This window comes from Alligator mississippiensis, chromosome 10, assembly GCF_030867095.1.
Source record: "Alligator mississippiensis isolate rAllMis1 chromosome 10, rAllMis1, whole genome shotgun sequence".
NCBI lineage: Eukaryota > Metazoa > Chordata > Crocodylia > Alligatoridae > Alligator > Alligator mississippiensis.
The window spans coordinates 27,312,021-27,333,381 of NC_081833.1; the positions used below are offsets into that span (position 1 = coordinate 27,312,021).

At 46.6% G+C, this 21,361-nt stretch overlaps 1 protein-coding gene across 5 annotated transcripts in view; it reads left to right on the forward strand.

Annotated features, from left to right (window-relative positions):
- MTMR3 (myotubularin related protein 3) overlaps positions 1-21,361 on the forward strand; it is a 208,261-nt gene that overhangs the window by 114,552 nt on the left and 72,348 nt on the right. For all 5 annotated transcript variants that reach the window (XM_059713592.1, XM_019493674.2, XM_019493673.2 and 2 more), the window contains exon 7: positions 5,454-5,620. In XM_059713592.1, the coding sequence (XP_059569575.1) occupies positions 5,454-5,620 (167 nt within the window). The remainder of the gene's footprint in view (positions 1-5,453; positions 5,621-21,361) is intronic.

The following is a 21,361-nucleotide window of genomic DNA, read 5'->3' on the forward strand; positions in this document are numbered from 1 at the left end:
GTGGTTTTTTTGACATCTGTAAGCAGCCTTATTGATGGTCTGCTCCATTCTCCCTCCCTCCCTCCCCTTTTGCAAAGGGTCAGAACAGAGCACTGTGGCATACTGGAGGACTGAGACCTCCCTGTCGCACTCCATAGAGCTTGCACATGTAACAGGAAGTGCTTAATTTTGAAGTGCTTCCAAGCAGTAGTGGTCTCCTCCAAGATTATTTTGGATCGCTTCTGTCATTTTCAGAGTGCTTCAAAGGATGTATGCATTTGTCCCCTCACTCTTTGAAGCACTTCAAAGGTAACTGAAGCATTTCAAATGTTACGTGTCTCCGTTCTCTTAGACAGCTAGTTGTTTATCTGTTTCTTAACATGGAGTAAATTTATTGTGGTGAAAATACAGGGTAAATTAACTGTATTGTATATTTGTCATGGGAAAGATCATCCTTATTTGGAATTTTAATGTTGAAATTGAAGTAATTTAATACCAGCTTTACAAGAATGTTATTCCAGAGTGTAAACATTTCAGAAATCAGAAAGCAAATTTAAAGGTATTAATTAATTTAGTAGAGACACATACTGTTGGTATCAATGAATGCAGTTAAATTTTAATCTGCATAGAAGAGAAACCCCAAGAAAATGCTAACTCCTGTACTTTGGGACCGTCATAGACACTGTGTTTTAAGGCATAGATACCATATTTACAAAGTGCTTACACACAAAAATAAGTGTAAGCATCTTAAAAATTTGTCCAAGTGATATAATCAAGAATGTGAGCAAACCTATATTTCACTGTGCTTGTTTCGGGCATTATTCCATAACGTGAAGGTAACTGCTTGGAAAAGGCTTGCTGCTGTTGTGAATTTGAGATATTGTTTGGCAGGCTAGTGTCTCCTGTGGACAGGACCTGCTTGTTAATTTTCACGTGCTGTTTCTGTTCTGTCATAATGACAAAAAGCTCAAATGACAAAAATATTTTTTTATGCTTCCACTGAAGTAAAATACAAATAAGGGAAGAAACAGCTTAAGATGTGAGGGAGGGAGAGAAAATTAGGGCTGCAGACACCAGGGTTTGTCCATGTTGGCTTCAAGTAAGTACATTTGTCAGTGGGAGTATTTCCCTATGTTCAATCAGAAAATGTATTACTGTTTGTGGGGCTGAAGAAGGCCAGCTGAAAGAAGGAGGTGGCTACACCTTTTTTTGGAAAGGAAAGGCATTTGAAGAGAAGTGTATTCACTGGGTTGGCTTTGCCATAAAGAACAAGATTGTCAGCCAGCTTTCAGAACTCCCTGTGGACATTAATGAATGCCTTATGACTCTTACCTCAAGCTCAGTAACAACCTGTATGCTACAGTCATAATCAGCAGGGATCCAGGTTTTCCCTGATTAATAAATAAATAAATAAATAAATAAAATTGCAAATTCTGTGATAAAGCCCCCCAAATCCATTATTAAAATGAAAGGTGCCCCCCCCCCCCCAAACCACCCCCTGGCCCTCTTTGTACCCTTCACTCCTCCCTTCCACGCAAACCCCCCAGCCCTGCTCCTGCCCCTTACTCCCCTCCACAATCCCCCAGCCCTGCTGGTGCCTCTCGCCCCCCACCTACAGTTCCTGCTTCCCTAGCCCTGTCAGAGTGGGATCCCAGCTGCCAGGGCTGTGGGGCCAGGGACCCAAGTTCACAGCCCCCTGCCCTTGGCAGGAGGCAGTAGCTGCTGCAGCAGAGCAGAGCCCAGCTCCTTCCCCTGCTGCCTGTCTTCTGTGGGCGGGAGGGGGGGTGCTGCTTCCCACCACGATGCGCGCACATCTGTGTGGGGCAGGGGCTGCACACTGCCCACTTCAGGCTTCTGCTCCCCACCATGCTGCCCTCCCCTGGGGCCTCTGCAGCCCAGCGTGTATGACTCAGCACTGCAGAGAACAGCAGAGCCACATGGGAAGCTGCCTGCGACTGTGGAGGTCCCAAGCACCAGGCACTGCCTGGCTGGGCAGCCCCAGCCCAGCTCAACTCCCTCCCTCCCTGTGGGCGGCAGCAGCAGCAGTTTCCCAGGCCCGGCTGCTGCCAGGAGGCCCCATGGGTGGTCCTGCTCCCACTTCCCTGCCATCTGCAGGTGACCACTGGCACCAGCACCACTGGGACAGGATGGGATGAGAGCCCCACCCTGATGGGGCTGGCAGTGGTGTGGGTGGGCAGCCAGGGGTGGCATAGAACCCATGCCTTCCCCCAGCCCCAGCCCATGGCACTGGGGGACTGCAGCCCCATCTGCACAACACCTGGCACACGGAGGTGCAGGGCCAGTGCCACGGCCACCTTCACTTCAGCGGTGCTCTTATCAGAACCCGTGATCGTACCGATGTGTGTATCACCCGAGTCCTGAGAGGTGCAGATGACTGCTAGACAGATCACCATTTAGTCATGTCCATGATTGATCTCCAGTTTGCACCACAATGCTGTGTGCAACCAAAAGAAATGTAGAAGAGATTTAACATCAAGGCACTCCAAGACCAAGCTAGATGCGAGGCTCTTCAGCAATGCCTTAGTGAGAAGCTCTCTGACCTACCTGATGACATCAAGGATGTCCAGGCACACTGGGAGGAGCTTAAGAATGTTATTCACAGGGCATGTGTTGAATCAATTGGATACTCTGCTTACTGTCTCTAAGATTGATTTGATGAGAATAATGAGAAAATCCTAACACTTAACCATCAGAAGAGTGCTCGGTGTAGCTGGCAAAATGAACCCTCTAGCCAGCAAAAATGAGAGGCTTACCACTGGCTTAAAGCTATAGTTCAGAGGAGGCTATAGGACATCAAGAACTAGTGGTGGCAAGTGAAGGCCATGGAGATCCAGAGTTTTGCTGACCAGTGTGACATGAGAAGCTTCTTTCAAGCAATAAAAGCCATCCATGGGCCACATTCCAATGACCCAACCCTTTTGCAATCCCAGGATGGTTCTAACCGTCTCACAGACAATATATTGATCAAGTAACTCTGGCAGTAGCACTTCAAGACTATACGCAGCCATGACTCTGAGGTCTCAGCTGCCACCATCCTTCAACACCCAGTAATAGAGAACATCTTGCTAGTCCCCTATCCTTCAAGCAAGTCTTGTGTGCCATCACTCAGACCAAGAACAACAAGGTGCCAGACCCAGATGACATCCCTGCAGAGGTTTTCAAAGCTGACGGAACAGCACTAGCGCAAAAAATTCACCAACTTCTCATCAAAATATGAGTTAACAAGGAAGTTTTCACCAACTTAAAGAACACTAACTTTGTGACCATCTTCAAGAAAGGGGACAAATCTTTGTGTGGGAACTACCGAGGTATTGACCTGCTCTCCATTGCTGGGAAGATTCTTACTCACATCCTGCTGAATCACCTCCTCCACCTTGCTGAAGATTTCCTTCAAGAATCCTAGTGTGGCTTTTAGATCATCTTGAGGTACCACTGACATGATTTTTGTTGCATGACAGATCCAGGAGACGTGTAGAGAGCAGCACCAGGAACTGTTTATGGCATTCATTGACCTAACCAAGGCCTTCAACTTGATTAATCACGAAGCCTTATGAAAGGTGCTGGCTAGGTTTGGTTGTCCACTGAAGTTCATCAGTGTCCTCGGGTTACTCCATGATGGGATGATCGCCACAGTCCTTTGCAATGGATCAGAGACAGACCCATTTACCATCCATACTGGTGTCAAGCAGAGCTGCATCATCGCCCCAGTCCTTTTTTCCATCTATCTTGCTCATCTGTGACTACCTTCATCCCAGAATTGGGATTAAGTATTGATTGCACGGACAGCTTTTCAAACTGTGGTGCCTCCAGCTAAATGAAAGTTACCAAGATTGGCATCACCGACCTTCAGTACGCTGATGACTGTGTTATCATCGCGCACACTAAGACTGATTTGCAGTCTACACTTGACATTCTCTCCGGTGCCTATCACAGCCTGGGACTCTCACTTAACATTGGGAAGACCAAGGTGCTACATCAGCCTGTCCTAATACAAGCTGCCCTGCTCTCCTCAAAAATTATCACTGGTGGAGAACCCCTGGAAAACGTCAAGCATTTCCCATACCTGGGCAACCACCTCTCCAGTCAGTCAGTCTTGATGTGGAAATCGAACATAAGATTTGCTCTGCCAGTGTTTCCTTCTGTAAGCTGTTTCGCTTTGTCTTTGCTGACCAAGATCTGCAGATGGAAACTAAGATCCTTGGAGTTATCCCCACACTCCTTTATGGGTGTCAGATGCAGGTGACATACCGAAGCCATTTCAAGTGCCTGGAATGGTTCCATCAGCTTTGCCTCAGGAAGACCACTGCACCAATGCCAGCATCCTCTCTGCAGCTAACATAACCAGCATTGAGGCAAAGATCATGAAACATCAACTCTGCTGGGCTGGCCACTGTGTGTAGATGGCTGACACTTGTCTCCCAAAGCAAGTCTTCTTCTCTCAACTTAGTCATGGTAAGAGGACCCAAGGAGGACAGAGGAAATGCTAAAAGGACACCCTGAAAGCATACCTTAAGAAGGGTGGCATGAACCCTACAAACTGGGAAATGCTGGCTGGTAACAGGTCTCAATGGTGCTGCATCATACATCAAGCTACAGCCCACTTTTGAAGAGAATCATCTTGCTCAGGAAGCTGAGAAACGACAGAAGAAGGAAAGCACACAACATCATGGCCAACAGTTGTGCTTCCCCCAAGGCACCATTTATCATATCTGTGGAAAAAACTGGCAGAGCATGGATTGGATTCCTCAGCGCCTTAAAACTCACCAGTAATTCCCCCCTCCCCCTCTCCCCCTCCCGCTTTACAGGCATCACTTGTATTGAGAGAGAGCTTCAATATTATTAAGGTATTATTGTTTGTAGGAATATCATTAATACATTATAATATGTGTAATATGACTCCCCTTTGCCTTGATTCAACAAGACACTTAAACACATTCCTATTTTTGTGGACATGAACGATGTCATTGAAGTCAGTAGGACTGCTCATATATTTTAAATTGAACACATGCATAAGCACCTTGCTGATTTAGGACTTGAGTGACAAGGATAAGAGTCTCTTGGTTTATTTGTTAATTCCAAGATTAGGCTCGCCATACATGTAATTTCATGTGTGATAAATTTTTGGTTGAGACACTGTCAAGGATCCAGGGCCATTTGTTTTAAAGCCCTGTCATTGGAATGATGGAGATTTTTTTCCTTGATGTTTGCCCCTGAAGAATGTCAGAGACACATACAAAAGAAATGGGAAATATTGTTATATTAATAATTATAACATCAATACATTAATTTTTTTTTTACTTTCCAGTAAAATGTACGTAGCAGCAGCTGAAATAATTACAGATGAGATACTTATTCTTATCTTTGTTTTACATTGAAGCTAGCTGTTCATCACAGTTTTAGACCCAATTAACTTTGACTGAAAATTAATAAAGGTATATTTGATTCTGGAACAGGTGTCAGTTCTCTACGTTTGAGCAGTGTCAGGAGTGGCTTAAGCGACTGAACAATGCCATTCGCCCTCCTTCGAAGATAGAAGATCTTTTTTCGTTTGCATACCATGCTTGGTGTATGGAAGTGTATGCCAGTGAAAAAGAACAGCATGGGGATTTGTGCCGGCCAGGTATGCAGAAGCATTTTGGGTATCACATGAGATGGTTTGATCTTTAGCTACCTGCTACTTCCTTTTATTGTGTGATTTGTGGAATGTAGAAATTCTTACCTTGTAGACAAAGTGGGTTTTGCAATATGAATTGTGTACTAATGTTACTCTTTATATAAATAGTTCTAAACAAATTCATGTGAACTGTCTAAGCAAAGTACTGTATTAACTTTATGGTCTTATAAACTGAAGCTGCCCCAGTCCAGCATTGTTATTCTTATGCATTGTATTGTCAGTAGTGCCTTGAAGTTAAGCAGTATGTAAGCTCAGATAAATTTATTAAAGGAGAAAGGACATAAAGAAGCAACTGAACTCTGGAAAAGGGCCAGATTGCTAAAGGACTTCAACAAGTGGCACAAAAAGGAAGCAAGTAGGTCAAACTGCAAAACACAGCTGATGCATGTATGCAAATGTGAGAGAGATGAGAAATAAACAAGATGAGCTGGAAGCTGTAGCCTGTGAAAAATACTATGATCTGAATGGTGTCACAGAGACCTGGCGGGACAGCTCTTATGACTGGAATATCAACACTGAGGGTTACACTGTTTTGAAAAGACAGGGTTGGGAGAAAGGGCGGTGGAAAAAAGGTTGGGAGAAAAACTTGTTCTCTGATTCAGGAGGAAGAAGACAGCAAAGCAGAATGCATTTGGGTGAAAACGAAAAGTTGTTACCTAGATTACAGGTAACCTTGTTTTTAAGCTACTTATAAAAGAGGCCCAACCTTTTATTTGCTTGCATCTTAAAACTTGAGAACAAACATTAATCCCAGAATTTATTTGGGTACCCACAACAGCACAACATAGATTCTAACCTATACTGACTGGGGAGACTCGAGAGATGGGAGGAGGGTGGCACGCAGATTGGCATCAGATCTTAAATTTGCTGAGTTCTCCAAATTTCCCTCCAGCCTGTACCCAATATTTATAGGTGGCTGGTTTTAATATTCTAATAAATGACCCCTGATTGGTTTTATTTAAATTTCTTTGTTTCACTGAAACTTTTGGAACTGGACTGAACCAGATCTCTTGTGGACTTGGAAGATGTCAGTTGGTTGGAATTTATATCCTTGGGAAAGAAGGAGGGTTTCTTATCTCCTTTCCTTCCCTATTGTGGAATGCTGTTCCTGTTTCTTCTTTACTTTACTATATGGTCTTATCAGACAGGCTTTTTTTGTTTTATAAATTATGTAAGCATGTTAACAAAAATATATCTATTATAGAAAAATAACATATAATACATTTGGTTACATCAATCACTACTACTACTACTATTTTAAAGTAAAGCTATGGTATAGCATATATGGATTATTTAATGTATGGTCTTCTCTTATCTTCATTTAGGCCTTGTGCTTTGTTTAATTGTGTGTGATGATTTCTTCTACTTGCTGACCAGGTTAGTTGTCACATCTGCAGAGGTTCAAACTGCTGTTACTTGGAAACAGGTTTTGGGCTTTGTGCTTAGCAGCACTTTTGCAGCTTAGCTGCTAGGCCCCTTGAAAATGGCCACAGCTGGCAACAAGGTGAAAGATGCAGCACTGATATATTGGTGGGGATTTATTATAGGCCACCAAATCAGAAAGAGGAGTTGAATGAGGCACTCTTCAGGCAGGTGACAAATCTATCCAAAAGCTATGGGATGGTACCAATGGGAGACTTCAATTTCTGGACATCCGCTAAAAAAAACAATGCAGCCAAACCTAAAAAGTCAAGTTGGTTCCTAATTTGTGTGAAGGACAACTTTCTCTTCCAGAAAATGGAGGATACAACTTAGGGGATCATCTATCTTCGATCTTGTCTTCCTTCTTTCGTACATTTCATTTCGCCCTCTACATATATTAATGTGGCAGAGCCACTCAACTGCTTTATCATTGACCCTTGTCCTATCCTGCATCCTGAGTGCATGGGTATGCTGCACACATGAGCAGGTGGTCAGCCCTCTATGATGCATCGCCACACTCACATATTGGACTATCCTTTAAGCCAGTCTTATAGTATGGCATTAAAGCATCCAGCTCCAGACCAAACCTGTTTAGTTTAATCCATAAATTGCAGGGAGCTCATACCTGGATAGATAAGGTTTTGAGTTGCTTATGAAGCGCTTGACCCCTGGGGTCCCAGAACCAGACAAGGCTGCTTTTCTTAAACCTCAGCCCCCAGAGTCCCTGACTTGAGCAAGGCTGCTTATGTACCCCTCAGCTGCCTGGGTCTCCAACCCAGACCAGGCAGTTCTGCTGCTGTTCAGCCCCCTTATGGTCCCTGCCCTCTATAGTGCTCTATGCAGGGTTCCTCTTCAGCACCCCTGTGACCTCCATGTTGCTCCTGTAGCCACAATCCAGTCCTCTGGTTCCAACTTAAATGCAGCACAAATACCAGCGACCACTTTCAACAAAATCTTCCCCACCTCTGGGTTTGTGCCTTCCAGCAAGCTCTACCACCCTGTGGGCTCTTACCTCCCAGCTCCTATGGGTGGCTTAGGTGCTTGACAAGCTGCCTCTTTCAGCCCCTCACTCCCTGGGAGCTCTGCTCCCTACACCATGCTGGGGTCAGACTACCCACCTTGCTTCTGTTGCTGGGCTTATATGCTCTGGAGCACTGCCCCTTCTGGTCAGGTGACTCCCCAGTCAGGCACAGGTGTTTCCTCTTGGGCTTAATGGTCAGCCTGTCCCTCCCTGTTGCAGTTTAACCCAGCTGCTTGCAGATTGGAAAGCTGGGCTACAGTTAACAGAATGAAGGTCAGTGCAGACAGATACAAGGTGCTACACCTTTGGAGGAATAATCAAAAAACACATATGTAAAATGGGTGACATCTGGCTGGATGGCAGCCCTTTAAAAAAGGACTTGGGAGTCTTGGTAGACCACAAACTCAATGAGTCTGCAGTGTGATGCAGCTGCAGAAAAGGTGAATGCAGTTTGGTATCAAGAGAAGCATTAGATGCAAGACATGGGAGGTGATAAGCCCTCTCTACTTGATGCTAGTTAGGCCTTATCTGGAGTACTGTGCACAGTTCTGGGCTCCATATTTTAAAAAGAATGCTGGGAAGTTAGAGAGGGTCTAGAGGCAGGCAACAAAGATGATACATGAGGAGAGGTTTTTTCTTGTCTTAGAAACCAAGGCATATGAGGAGATGTTGAAGAAGATGGGCATGTTCATTTTGAGGAAAAGGCACTTAAGAGGGGACATGATAGCAGTCTTCAGATACTTGAAGGGCTGCCATAAAGAAAAGGAAAGACACCTTTTTTGTCATGAAGTTGCAAAGTAAGTTTAGATTGGATATCTGGAAACAGTTCTTCACTGTTAGAACAGTGAGGAAGTGGAATAGATGTCTAGGGAAGTTGTGGACTCTGCATCACTGTAAGAAGAGGTTAAAGAGCCACTGATTGTGGATGATCTACAGGTTTAAGAAAAGGTGGATGAGGTTTAAGAAAAGCTATGTCTGTGTTCTACTGTGGATATTTCCCATGCTTCTGGGTTTTACTGGTTGTTGTCTCCCTTCCCCTCTCCCTCTTTCTGCTACATTTGTCAAGAGTGGTTTTAAGCCTTCCTTAGGTGCTGGCTACAGCCAAGGCTGGGGACTTTGACTGGTATGTGCCAATGCTCCTGCTGGGACCAAAGTCAGAGGTTCCTGGCTAGAGGGTCATGCTCCTCCACTCGGGGCCAGACGGATCACCATTTTAGTGTTAGGAAGGGATTTTACCCTATGGTCAGATTGGTATGGACTGAGGGTTTTTGCCTTCTGTAGTAGGGGGCATGGCCCTCTTCCTGGGATGTTTTGAGAATGTGTTGACAACATTTCATATAAGCAGGATGTTGGCTGCTGTGGTTCCCCTGCTTTACCTGTTGCAGGTTAGGGTGTTTATGTCTGTGTTGTGTCAGGGTTGAGGATAGGCTTCGGTAGAGTTTAGATTATGGATATAGGATGGTTTGGATAGGGATGATCTTGCTTTAGGAAAAGGTTGGACTCTATGACCACTGGAGGTGCCTTCCAACCCTACTTCTCTAGTTACTGTACTTTTAATTTAATGTTTGCATAATGAAGTACTAACTTATGCTACTGTGCTTCTTGCAGTAGGTTGTGCTACTGTGGAGTAGTCCCAAAACATGGGTGGGTTTGTGATGTTTATTGTGCAGTAGCGTATTAGCATGGTTTTTGTCTGGCACGTTACTGTGCAGTTATTAGGATACTGCTCATTAATGTGCATCTCGTATAGACGCATCCAGTATAATGTGCAGTACGGCTGTCATACTCACAGAAGTTTGTTGTATGAGTGTGGTATGGCACTCACATACTCACCTCCAGTCACTACTGGAAAGAAAAGCTATGACATTACACACATTTGAGGCAATAAAAGGAAGTTGTTTTTTGTCACAAGTATCTTACATTTTCAGACTCGATGGCCTCTCAGTCATATTATCTGTTGACAGTAAAATGGTTTTTCTAGGTAAGGGTTTGGTTGTTTATTTTTGTGGAAGTGGTGATTGAAATATTGTGAAGCATCACCAGGTCAAAACCACAGAATTTGTCATTTTGAGGAAGCTGGTTAATGTATGTGAAATGTGTAAGCATATTGGGATTTTGGAACCAGGAAGACAATTACCTGAAAATCTTCTGGATTGCTAGCCTGTTATCAAATATATCATTAGTAAGCCACAGACAGACATTTGGGCTAAATCATATTTCACCTTCACATGCCACTAGCAAATGCATAGCAACAAATTGGTAATTTTTGGCAGTGTAACAAGGCCTGTGCCCAGTGGTGTGGTAGCACTCTCTGGTGGACACAGGGTTCCTGCTCACTCTTATCTCTTGGGGTGCCCTACCCTGTTGCTCACCTGCCACACCTTGATGTTCAAAAAAGGATTGGGAGTCTGCTTTAGGGGCTCAGAGTGAATCCAGTCATCCTCCAGATGATGGGTTTATATGACCTGGCGTGCTGCCACTTTTGGGTCAGGTGACTCCCTAATCTGGTCATGATCCATCAGGCCTGCCCTGTGCTGCCAGGCTGCACTGTTCTGCAGCATCTGTATGGGGGCTGCCTGCACATACCTGTGCTGGGATGGGGGCAGCAAGGGCTAGGTCATGGGTGTGTGCTGTGCCTCCCTCCTGGGTCGGGCTGGTCGCAAAACACTGTGCAGGGAGTGCTTCGTGGCTCTGACCTGGCCTTGGCCCTGGCCCACCCATCCTTTTCCAAGGTCCCTGCCCGCCCTCTCCATCTGTGGTCCCAGTGGTGGGTACAGGGTGGACTGGCCGGGGTGCCCAGGCAGCAGGGCCAGGGCCAGCAGCAGCGGTGACACTAGGAGTGGCAGCTGGAAGGAGCTGCTGCTGCTGGGCTGCTAAGAAGCAGAGTCTGGCCATTGTACCACCACAGCCCCAGTGTGTACCCAGGGGCAGCAGGACCACCTGCATGTGTCACAGCCCAGGCTGCGCCCTGCACCTGTGCTGGGCAGGGCCAAGGGACCTGTTGCAGGCCAGAGAAAAATCCCTTGGTGAGCCGGTTCCAGCCCATGGGCCATATTTTGCCCACCCCAATGTAGTCGCTCTCTAACTTGTAGACTAGTGGTTAGGGCACTTGGAGTAGGCATTTCTCAGAGTAGTCTCCAACTCTCCACTTGAAACTGGTCCACTGAATCTTAAAATTTACTGGGATAGTTTCTGCCCCACTGGGGAAAGGTCCAGGGACTACATTTTGGGACTTACCCTTACCTGCATGTCTGAGCAGTTCTGTTTCACCCAGGAGAGCATGCTCAGTAAGGATGCGCAGCTTGAATTAACTACACGGAATCCAAAATGTACACGACGACCATTGTACAGCTATGTAGGTACAGCTTTAAGCATGTGAAGGTAAAATTGACTTATAGAAAACGCTATTGGTAACTGGAATTTTATAACAGGTTTCATTGGAGATCTCCAAGTATTTAAGAAGTGTATGGGATTACTACAAACTATATTTGTTAAGGTTTCTTCCACCATTCCTGAAACGTATCCGCTACAAGGGCTTCATTTAAACAACAAAGCCATGAGTTAGTCACTGCCAGGAGAACAATCACTCCATCAGAAAAATGGAATATTGAACAGTACTGTATTTATAAACAGTTTCCAGTTAACTATAAGTAACATTTCACAGAATCATAGAGAAGTAAAGTTGGAAGGGATTTTAGGAAGTTATGTAATCCAACCTTCTGCTCAAGGCAGAATCATTCCTACCCAAACTATGTCATACAAATGCTTGTCTGATCTACTTCTAAAACTACACAACCAACCCTGTCACACAGGTACAAGGAATGTTGCTCCAAAACAGCAAGAACACCCTAACCTACAGGTAAAGCAGGGGGACAAGGGCACTGTCAAATGTCCCACTACTGCAAGTGTTGTTTTCCTTCTGTGGGAAATGTAAGGCCCCTGCTTAACACCTCGGGACAGCTGGTAACGAACACTCAGGAAAAAACTGAACTCATGAATGCTCACTTTGCTTTGGTATTTCAGGGGACCAAGGGGAAAGACAAGTAAGATAAGGATCACAGGTGGCATGGTGGGAATGATAGCCTTCCCACTGTGGATGCTGAGCTGGTACAAAACCAACTAGAAAAGCTAGACATAAGTCAGCAAGATCAGATGGACTTCACCTGAGAGTGCTGAAGGATCTGGCTGAGGTCACTACAGAACCCCTTGCAAAACTGTTTCAGAAATCGTGGCACACAGGGGCGATCCCTGAGGATTGGAAGAGGGCCACCCTTGTGCCCAGCTTCAAGAAGGGGAAGAGGAAGGACCCAGGCAACTATAGGCCAGTCAGCCTAACCTACATCCCAGGGAAAGTCCTGGAAGAACCCATTAAAGAAGCTATGCAATACGCTCATTGAGGGTAAGATTCTGAATGACAGCCAGCATGGCTTTCTTGCAGGCAGGTCTTGTCTTACCAATCTCATCTCCTTCTACGAACAGGTCTCTCAGCACCTGGAGATGGGAGACGTGGTAGATGTATACCTAGACTTCTAAAAGGTTTTTGATCTAGTATCCCATGATATCCTTGTGGAAAAAAATTGGAAGATTGTGGGCTTAACTGCTCAACAGTTCAGTGGGTAGAAAACTGGCTGAACTGTAGGATCCAGATAGTTCTCATGAATGGATCTGTCACCCTGGGGAGAAGAGGCTAGTGGTGTCCCTTGGGGTCCATGCTTGAATCGGTGCTTTTCAACATCTTTATCAGTGATTTAGATGTGGGGGTGAAAAGCTCACTGGCCAAGTTTGCGTATTTTGGGGGCCGAGGGGGGATCAAGGACCGGGAATCTTCGGGAACGCTAGCTGGGGTTGCAGCTGCGATCCCGTGGCGGGCAGATGGGTACTCTCTATCACCGGAGTGGAATTAGACACAGATGAGACACGTATCAATTGGAAAAAACAGAGATGGCTTTACTTACACTGTAGAGTCATATACAGCACAGGCAATTGTGGTTGCAACAATTCTAATCTCTAGTCGCTAATCGAGGAGCTCTTGTAGACCGGGTAGCTCGGGTCTAACTCGGGCATGCAACACGGAGGATATGTCGCAAGGCTTCGCCGACGGGGAGGCATTGGCAGGTGATCAAACTGCCGGAGTTCCACTCCAGGGGGAATCGCGGAGTTCTCCAACTAGGGCGGAAACGCCCCTAACCTTTTATACGGCTAGCAAGCCAATTGCCAGCCGCCATGTGGGAATAATTTAACATCGGCCAATCATATTATGCAAATCTGCATTTCCTCGGCGGGAACTCTATCCATGCCGGAACTCTTCACCATGCCGAGACTTCCCCTGCCTTACCGTGCCTTGTGCTAGAAAGTTCCGCTGCGTCGAGGCACTGATCCAAATCAGCTCTGACACGTATGACACCAAGTTATGGGGGAGCATAGTCATGCCAGAAGATAGGTTGCAGATACAGGCAGACCTGGACAGGCTGGAGAGTTGGGCGAACCAGAACCAGATGAAGCTCAACACTCAGAAGTGCAAGGTGCTCCATCTGGGGGCAAACAATCCCCAACATACCTACAGGCCCGATGGCAATAATTTGACTTTTACCACAGCTGAAGGGGACCTAGGGGTAGTGATCAACCATTGCATGAACATGACCTGACAGTGCGATGCTGTGGCTAGCAGGGCAAACAACACACTGGCATGCATTAACCGTTGCATCTCATGCAAAACTACCAATCTATGAATCTATGTGCCAGGATTGTGGCTCCAGGTCCCTGTATCACCCCCACCTGGCCCCATGCACCAGCACTGGGGCTTTGGAACCCTGTGCCACCTCTGCCTGGTTCCACACATTGGGATCAGGGCCCCAGGACCTTGTGTCGCTCCACATGACCCACACACCGGTATTGGGCCCCACACTGTCATGTGGGCCCTATCTAAGCATGCAGGGCCACAGATCTGGCCCGTGGGCTGAGTGCTCCTGATCTAGCTTAACTCAGAGTTAAAGAAATGGACAAGAATATTAAGGCTGAAGTTTCATTTCGTAAGGAGACTAGAGAATCGGAAGTTTCATATTACAGTGAATAGTTGAGAATTACAAGAACCAATCTACAAAACATATTTCTATTCTTTTCCAAAGAGCTAAAGGATAAATTGAGTAGAGGCTTTGGATGGTAGGAATTTAGGTATTTCACAATCTCAATAACTAATTCCTTACCTGCTGGGTTAGAAGAAATCAAAAACCACATTCTCTGTTGAAATGTATGAAATCTAAAAAAAACCTGAGTATGATTGAACATCTGTTTCTTTGGTTTTTTGTTTGAATTGTTTTCGTTTTACTATCGGAGATGGCAATAGAGAGTTTATAACTTATTTTATTCTGTGTGTGTAATAAGTTGGGGTCCCAGGGTGGCTGTGATGCCCTGTGGTGGCTATGCAACTGTGCCCTTCTCTGCCCCTATGGCAGGGGTTGTCAACCGGGGGTACACATACCCCTGGGGGTACTTTGAAAGGTTCCAGGAGGTACATGGGGGTGGGAGGGGACCTAGTGCTGCCACCCTGTGCCTCTGCCTCACAGGAGCAGGGCTGGGGCGGGGCAAGAGCAGGGCTGCACAGACGCTGTGCTTCCGCTGCTTGGCAGCCCCTCCTTCCCCCGCTCGGTGTCCAGCCGCTTGCCACCCTCCCAGCCCTGCCCCCCCCAGGGGGGGTACATTTACTAAAAAAGGGAGGTGCTGGGGGTACACTTATTAAAAAAGCTTATCCTCCTGTCTCATCTGCCATGCCTTGATGTAATTATAATATATAGGGAGGCTGCCCACAGGCCTTTGCTAGGCCTCAGTCCCACTAGGGTTCCCAGCACCCTACTAGTGTAGTCAACTGTGCTCAACAGGGTGTTGCACTTAGACACCAAATTTTTAACCTACTGCTTTATGAATTGACACAACACTCAGTCGATGAATAGCAGAAAGGCTTGCTTTAATAACTACCAACAAGTTACAAAACTAAATGGCAGAAAAAGACTCTTTCCCAATATAAAATGAGCTATCAGTTCTTAGTATTATCTTAGCTGCACAGAGATCTTTACCCAATGCAGGCAGGAAGCAGTTCTTGTACAGCCTCACAGTGTGGATCCTTCACTTTTGACTGGGTGGTACAGGATGGCTTCTTGGGTCTTTCCTGGACTGCACACATCTTGTTGACAGTTCTGTCTTGTTTTTTGTACTGTTTTAGTTGTATAGCTTCAAAGCATTCCTTCTTGAGAGTTGGTTAATCGAAGTCCAAAAAAAGCAGGCAAGGCTAGAATTAACATATTACAATTGTATCCTGTTTGTTAAGTTTGCAAGCTTTTGATCAGTTTGGAATCAAATAGGATGGGTTTTGATTGAATGAGATACCTTTAGGAAGTTGATCACAGAATACTATTTTTCAGTAGTTTATTTTAATGTTGGAGCCTAATATATAAGTGCATCAAATGGCTCATGCAGATAGTGAAGATCAGAGACCGTTGGATACAATAGGTGCGAGTTTCAGGAGAATACACACTGGTTTAGCACAATAAGCATTTAGAGACTGACCACCTATTCTGCAAATGCAAGGTGAGGATAAAAGGCCACTGGGGACAATAAGGGTGAGTTAGTTTTGGGTTAAATAAAGTTAGTAGACTGACTTATGCATAAAACTTTAGACAGAATTTAGATGTTTGCTTTGGGAAATAGATCTTAATCAAAGGGGAACATGTTAACCAGGATATATTTAGTCATGTTTTCAATGCACCTTGGCTTATTCTTGTTTCTTACAGGCTTTCCTTTTAAGTGGATATTTTAGTTCGTTTGTTTTCTTTAGTGAAACTTAGTTTAATTGATATGTAATTGTAGTTTGTAGGTTTCTCTTTCTGACTTGCTCTGAGTCTTGTTACATATATGTAGTGAGTGTGTTAGGTCTGTGCCAATACTTTTAACCATCACTTCTCAGGTGTGGTAGCAGGTTGAGGATTGTTATGACTATTATTATCTTACGGCATGGATCTGGTATTGGGTACCACAAGCACTCTACTCTTGCACCTAATGGGTTGCAATCCATTAGTGGAGTTTGATTTTCTTGTGGCAGTCTTGTTACCTCAACCCAGTCTTGCTGCAGCCACTGTCTTGTATTTTTGTGCAACAGACGCTGTCTAAGCTTTCATAGTTTTCATATGCAACACAAGGCACCCAAAGCCTTAAGGGCTAATTGCGTGCTTCCAAGTCCTCCCCTTTACCATTCCCCATACCTCACAGGTCTTGTAGAAACATTGTTCCTTCTGTGGAGCTTTGGTCTCCTCAACCTTTGCCCCTTTAATCTAGCTAGGCCTTCTAGCCTGGGCCTACTGGATTGGACTTAGCTTTGAGGCTCTGGCTCTCTTTGTCCCTTCTGTCACCGGACCCCTGGTCCCTGTCTGCAAGGCCCCAGACCCCTGTGCAGTTGCACGCTCTCTGGCACTTGGCCCCTGTGCAACTGTGTTTGAGCCTGCCCCCAGCAGGGCTCAAGGCAGTCAAATGCCCTCTGGGCATTAATGAGGCCTCTGTGCCTCCCCTTCCAGCCTCATCCCAAACCACCAGTAGAAAGTGTAATGTAAATCATAAGCCCCAGGGTTGTAACATAAACAAGGAAAACAGCCCTCTGCCCCTTTAAGAGGGGAAACATTTATCCCAAGAAAAGCATGCCTCCTAGCCAGGATACCTGGCAGGTTCTCTGAGCCTCCCTGTTCCTGTAGGCAGCGAAACAGCCCTGCATCAGTGGCGGATTTACAGACAGTGGGGCCCTTTTGATCTAAACAGGATGCAGGGCCCCGCCTCCCGCCCCACAGCACGTCCACGGGGGAATGGGCGGTGGCTGTAATTTCTGCTGAAGAAGCCCACAACCCGCTGGGCAGGAGGGAAGGCCACAAACCAAATGTGGGAGGCTCCCTGGCTGGGGACTGGGGGCCATCCCCCCCGTAATTGCAGGTCCCGTGCTACCGCACACTTTGTTTCACAGTAAATCCGCCACTAGCCAGCATCCTTGGGTGGATCTCCTGGGCAGAGACTCCCCTGCCAGCCCCAGCCTTGGGTTTATATGCTCCCAGGTCCCTTCCTACATCCAGTCAGGGGCTGGGTGCTAAGTGCCTCATTAGCCCTGTTGCCCTGGGAAACAGCAGCTGCTGACCCTTCCTAGCCTGCAGAGCTCCCTGGCTGGGCTGCTTTTCCTCTTGAAGTAACAGAGAGCCCAGGGCTCTCTGTTACAACGTGAAATACAATAAACTCAGAAATTGAATGCATAAAGAAAGCTACTGAAAGCTTTGCTTGAGTCTGCTAGGCGTCCACTGTTGCACAACATTAAGTAAAAGTTGTTCAAAAAATCAAAGGATTTTCCTTATACAGCTCAGTTTACAATGATGCCTGATCTGTGTAAAACAAGGAGTACAGTTGGCAATTCTGAATGGAGTTCACTTGATGAAGGAATTGTGAGGCCAAGAATAAATAGGGCCAAAAGGGCTGAGAGAGCTGCCATACAGATTTATTTTGAACATACTTCCTCTTTTCCAGCTGTGCTGTGGAAGGATACTTCAAGGCTATAGAGGGCAGAACAAATTTGGTCTTGGAGGCATTTATGCATCCCACTGCCCAAAATCTGGGGGTCTTGTCCTGAGAGAGAAATCCAGTTTGATTATATTTTCATATTCAATATCCCTTTACCATTAATGAGGAGATATAGGCTCCACTGAAGAGTTGGACTGAATTTAAGCATCTAGATGCTCTGTACAGAGAATGGGGAGAGGGATGTGCCTTCAAAGAGTGATCCAGAAAGTCTGGAGATGCCTATAGTCAGTTGGTAAAAAAAATAAGGCACAAGAGTGTGCCTGAACTCCTGCCCCTCTCCAGAACAGAAGTTCTTGACTCATTCTGAACTTTAAACACCTCCATTCACTTGCTTGGTCCTGCTTTTGTGGCTGTCTTGTGGAGCAGAGCCAAAATGGATTGCTCTTTGGAACTTAGGCACTCAAATTCTGTGCGAGTCCCATTTAGGCGCCATTCAGACTAAATTAGATCTGGCCCTTGTGTCTTAAAAAGGAGGGTAGGGAAAAGTCCCTTTTCTTTCACTTAGAAATGAGAAAGCTAATCTCTTTGGCCTTCCTTTATACTGATTTTTGTTCATTATTCACATTTGGCAAAATTTGGATGGGTTTGCAGAGTAGAATTCTATTACCTTTTATGCACTTAAATGGCAGTTTTTCAGTCGCATACATGGCATTTTCGGCACTTAGATGCTGTTACCCTTGCATTGTGGACATGAAAGCATACATATGTATGCTGCGCATGAGGCAGTAGGCTACTGAGGCAGGTGTATGTATGCATGCCTAATATATGTGCACAAGTCACAAAATTGTAGCCAGTAAAAAAACCCCACGACTAGCTGCTAGAGATGATGGAGGAAGGCATTTCTATGCTTCAGCCCAAGTAGCTGAGTGGTTAGACCACTTGCCCAGGAAGTAAAAAACCTGGGTTAAAGTTCCCCCTTTACCCAGAGGGGGTTTAATCTTTTCAATGTAGCATATTTCCTAGTATAGCACATCAACCACAGGTTAGGCCAACGATTCTCAACCAGGATTCCCTGAAATCCCAGAAGAGATGCTGCACTACCTCGCCTGTGTAAGATAAATGCTCTACTTCCCCGTCGGGCAGCCTACACCAACACCTCTGGCTGGCTACACCAACACTGACACTATTTCTTCTGCCTTCCCTCACCCTTCCCTGTCCCCAGGCACCCTCTTGTCCCAGCAGTGCACTGTGCTGCAAACTGGCAGGCAGATGCACAGACAAAGCTGCACTTTGCAGCCTGGCTTGTCCCTTCCACTTCTCCTACACTCCTGAGACTGGTGGGAGAGGCCATGAGTGGTTACCACCATGCCAAACTCCCGTAGGAGCAGCTCTGTGGGAGACGAACCAGAGGTGGGGAGTAGGCAGGCAGTAGATAGAGCAGGGCACAGCCATGTGAGGTCCTGTCTCTGCCACCTTTAAGTGGGTTCAGCTAGATCAGTGCTTCTTAACTTCTTAAGCCTCAAGGTCCCCCTCCATATTTTTTCTGAATTCAGATCCACCTCAGTGATTTTCAGTTGGGGTGCTGCAAAATTGAGAGAAATTATTGAGGTGGTCCTTGAAGCAGAAATGGTTGATAATCACTAAGTTAGGTGTTCTTTAAGTCCCTCCTCAGCACTCATTTTAAAGTTGGTCTCGAACAGCCAAGAGAAGAAGATATGTGAGGCCAGGAGGAAAAGAACAAGCTGGACTGTATGTGGCTCAGTGAGTGAGCTGCTGCCATTCTGAATAGGCAAAATCCCTGAATCTTCTAGCCTGAACCCTTCTTACCAATAAGGTGGAAACTTTCCCACTGCTCTTTGGCTGCATCTACATGAGATGCTGACTGTGCAGTCATAACCCAAGTTACTACACAGTAGCACCAACGAACAGCTTTTTTGTGACGCTGACTGCAGTAGCCCTAGACTACTATGCAGTATCATCGCATCACAGTTTCTGCCACGTGACACTACTGCACAGTAGTCTTGGGCTACTGAGCAGTCAGTGTCTCTTGTAGATGCAGCCCCTGTCTGTTTTATCCAATGCAGGGTGTAGTGGTTCAGCTTCAAAAGGCATGTTGGAGGAGGGACTGGGTAATACATAACTTGTGGTATGGTGGTTAGTGCACTGTACTGGGTAGTTGGAGGGGACATAGATTCAAACTCCTCTGGGTGATACAGCCCTAGAACCCTGGTTTCATGGGTAAGTGTCCCAACAACTCAACTATTGGGGCTGAGACATACAAGTGCCTTCCCTGCTTTTTCTGTGACGTACAGAGACCATAAGTGGAATATGAGCCAAGAGTGTGCTCTTGTTGGGGGTTTGGTTTTTTTGGTTTGGTTTGGTTTTTTGTTGTTTTTTTTTTCCAGCATATTGAGTTGTGTTAACAGGAGTGTCACTTGCAACTCAAGGAAAGTAATTCTTCCTAGAGGTGCACCAATACATCGGTCCCATATCATATCGGCACTGGTTTGAGGAAAATTGAGAGTACTGGCAATTGGCTTTTTGTGTCTGATGTGGCTGATAAATGCTGCATGCATGTGCGCAGCCACAGTGCAGCATGCAGGCGGCCAGGAGCATAGCCTGGCAGCATAGAGAGCAGCAGAGTCCAACTGATAAGCCTGTTGTGGGGGAAGGGGCGAAGGGAAGGGGCGTGGGGCAGATTAGGGCCCCTCTGGTGAGGGAGGGATTGGGGCCGGGGCGGGGGCTGGGGCTGGAGCAGGCGCTGTCCAGCCAGGGTGGGGCACAGGACAGAGCTGTGGCTGATCCAGGGTGCATGGGGAGGAGGCATCTCCCACTGCTGTGTGCACCATGGGAGTGCTGTGCTCAGGGCAGGCAGTAGCAGTGCTGGGTGAGGGTTTTGGCGGGGGGGGGGGGGGGGGGGGCTGCAGCCACCCCAAAATTCACCGTAGCCCCTGCTCCTAGTGCAGCCCATCATTCCCCCTGCCCCTGGAAGAAGCCGACGCATCCCCTAGCCCACAGTGGCAGCCCATCCTACCCCATGTGCAGATCCAGGGACATGCACCCCGTCCCCATGCTCTCCTGGGCTGCGTGCAGTGGCGGGAGCTTCCCCCCTCCCCCCCCGGTACCCTCCCAAGGAGCTGCGGCTCCATCCTGTGCCCTGCCCCAGCTGGGAAGCACCTGCCCCAGCACCAGCCCCACTCCTTCCTTCACTGCGGGAGCCTTGATATCATCCCAGTCAAATATCTATCCAGCCTCTTCTTGAAGACCCCCAAGGTAGGAGAGAGTACCACCTCACTTGGGAGCCTATTCCAGAGCCTGGCAGCCCTAACTGTAAAGTAATGTCTCCTGATGTCCAACCTGAACCTTCTCCCTGACAATTTGTGGCCATTATTCCTAGTAACCTCAGGTGGTGCCCAGGGGAACAGAGCCTCCCCCAATTCTTGCTGGTCCCCCTGTGGTGAGTTTGTAAATGGCCACCAGATCTCCTCTCAGCCTTCTCTTGTGGAGGCTGAATAGGTTTAGGCCCTTTAGCCTCTCCTCGTAGGGCCTGCCCCGCTGCCCCTTGACCATGCAAATAGCCGTCCTCTGGACCCTCTCAATGCTAGCCTTCTGGTTGGGTTTTTGCTTGCTGACATGTTGGCTTAGTTTAGTCTCAAGGAATGGGGAAATTACTTCACAAGAGGGAGGGGTGCTGAGTAGTGGCC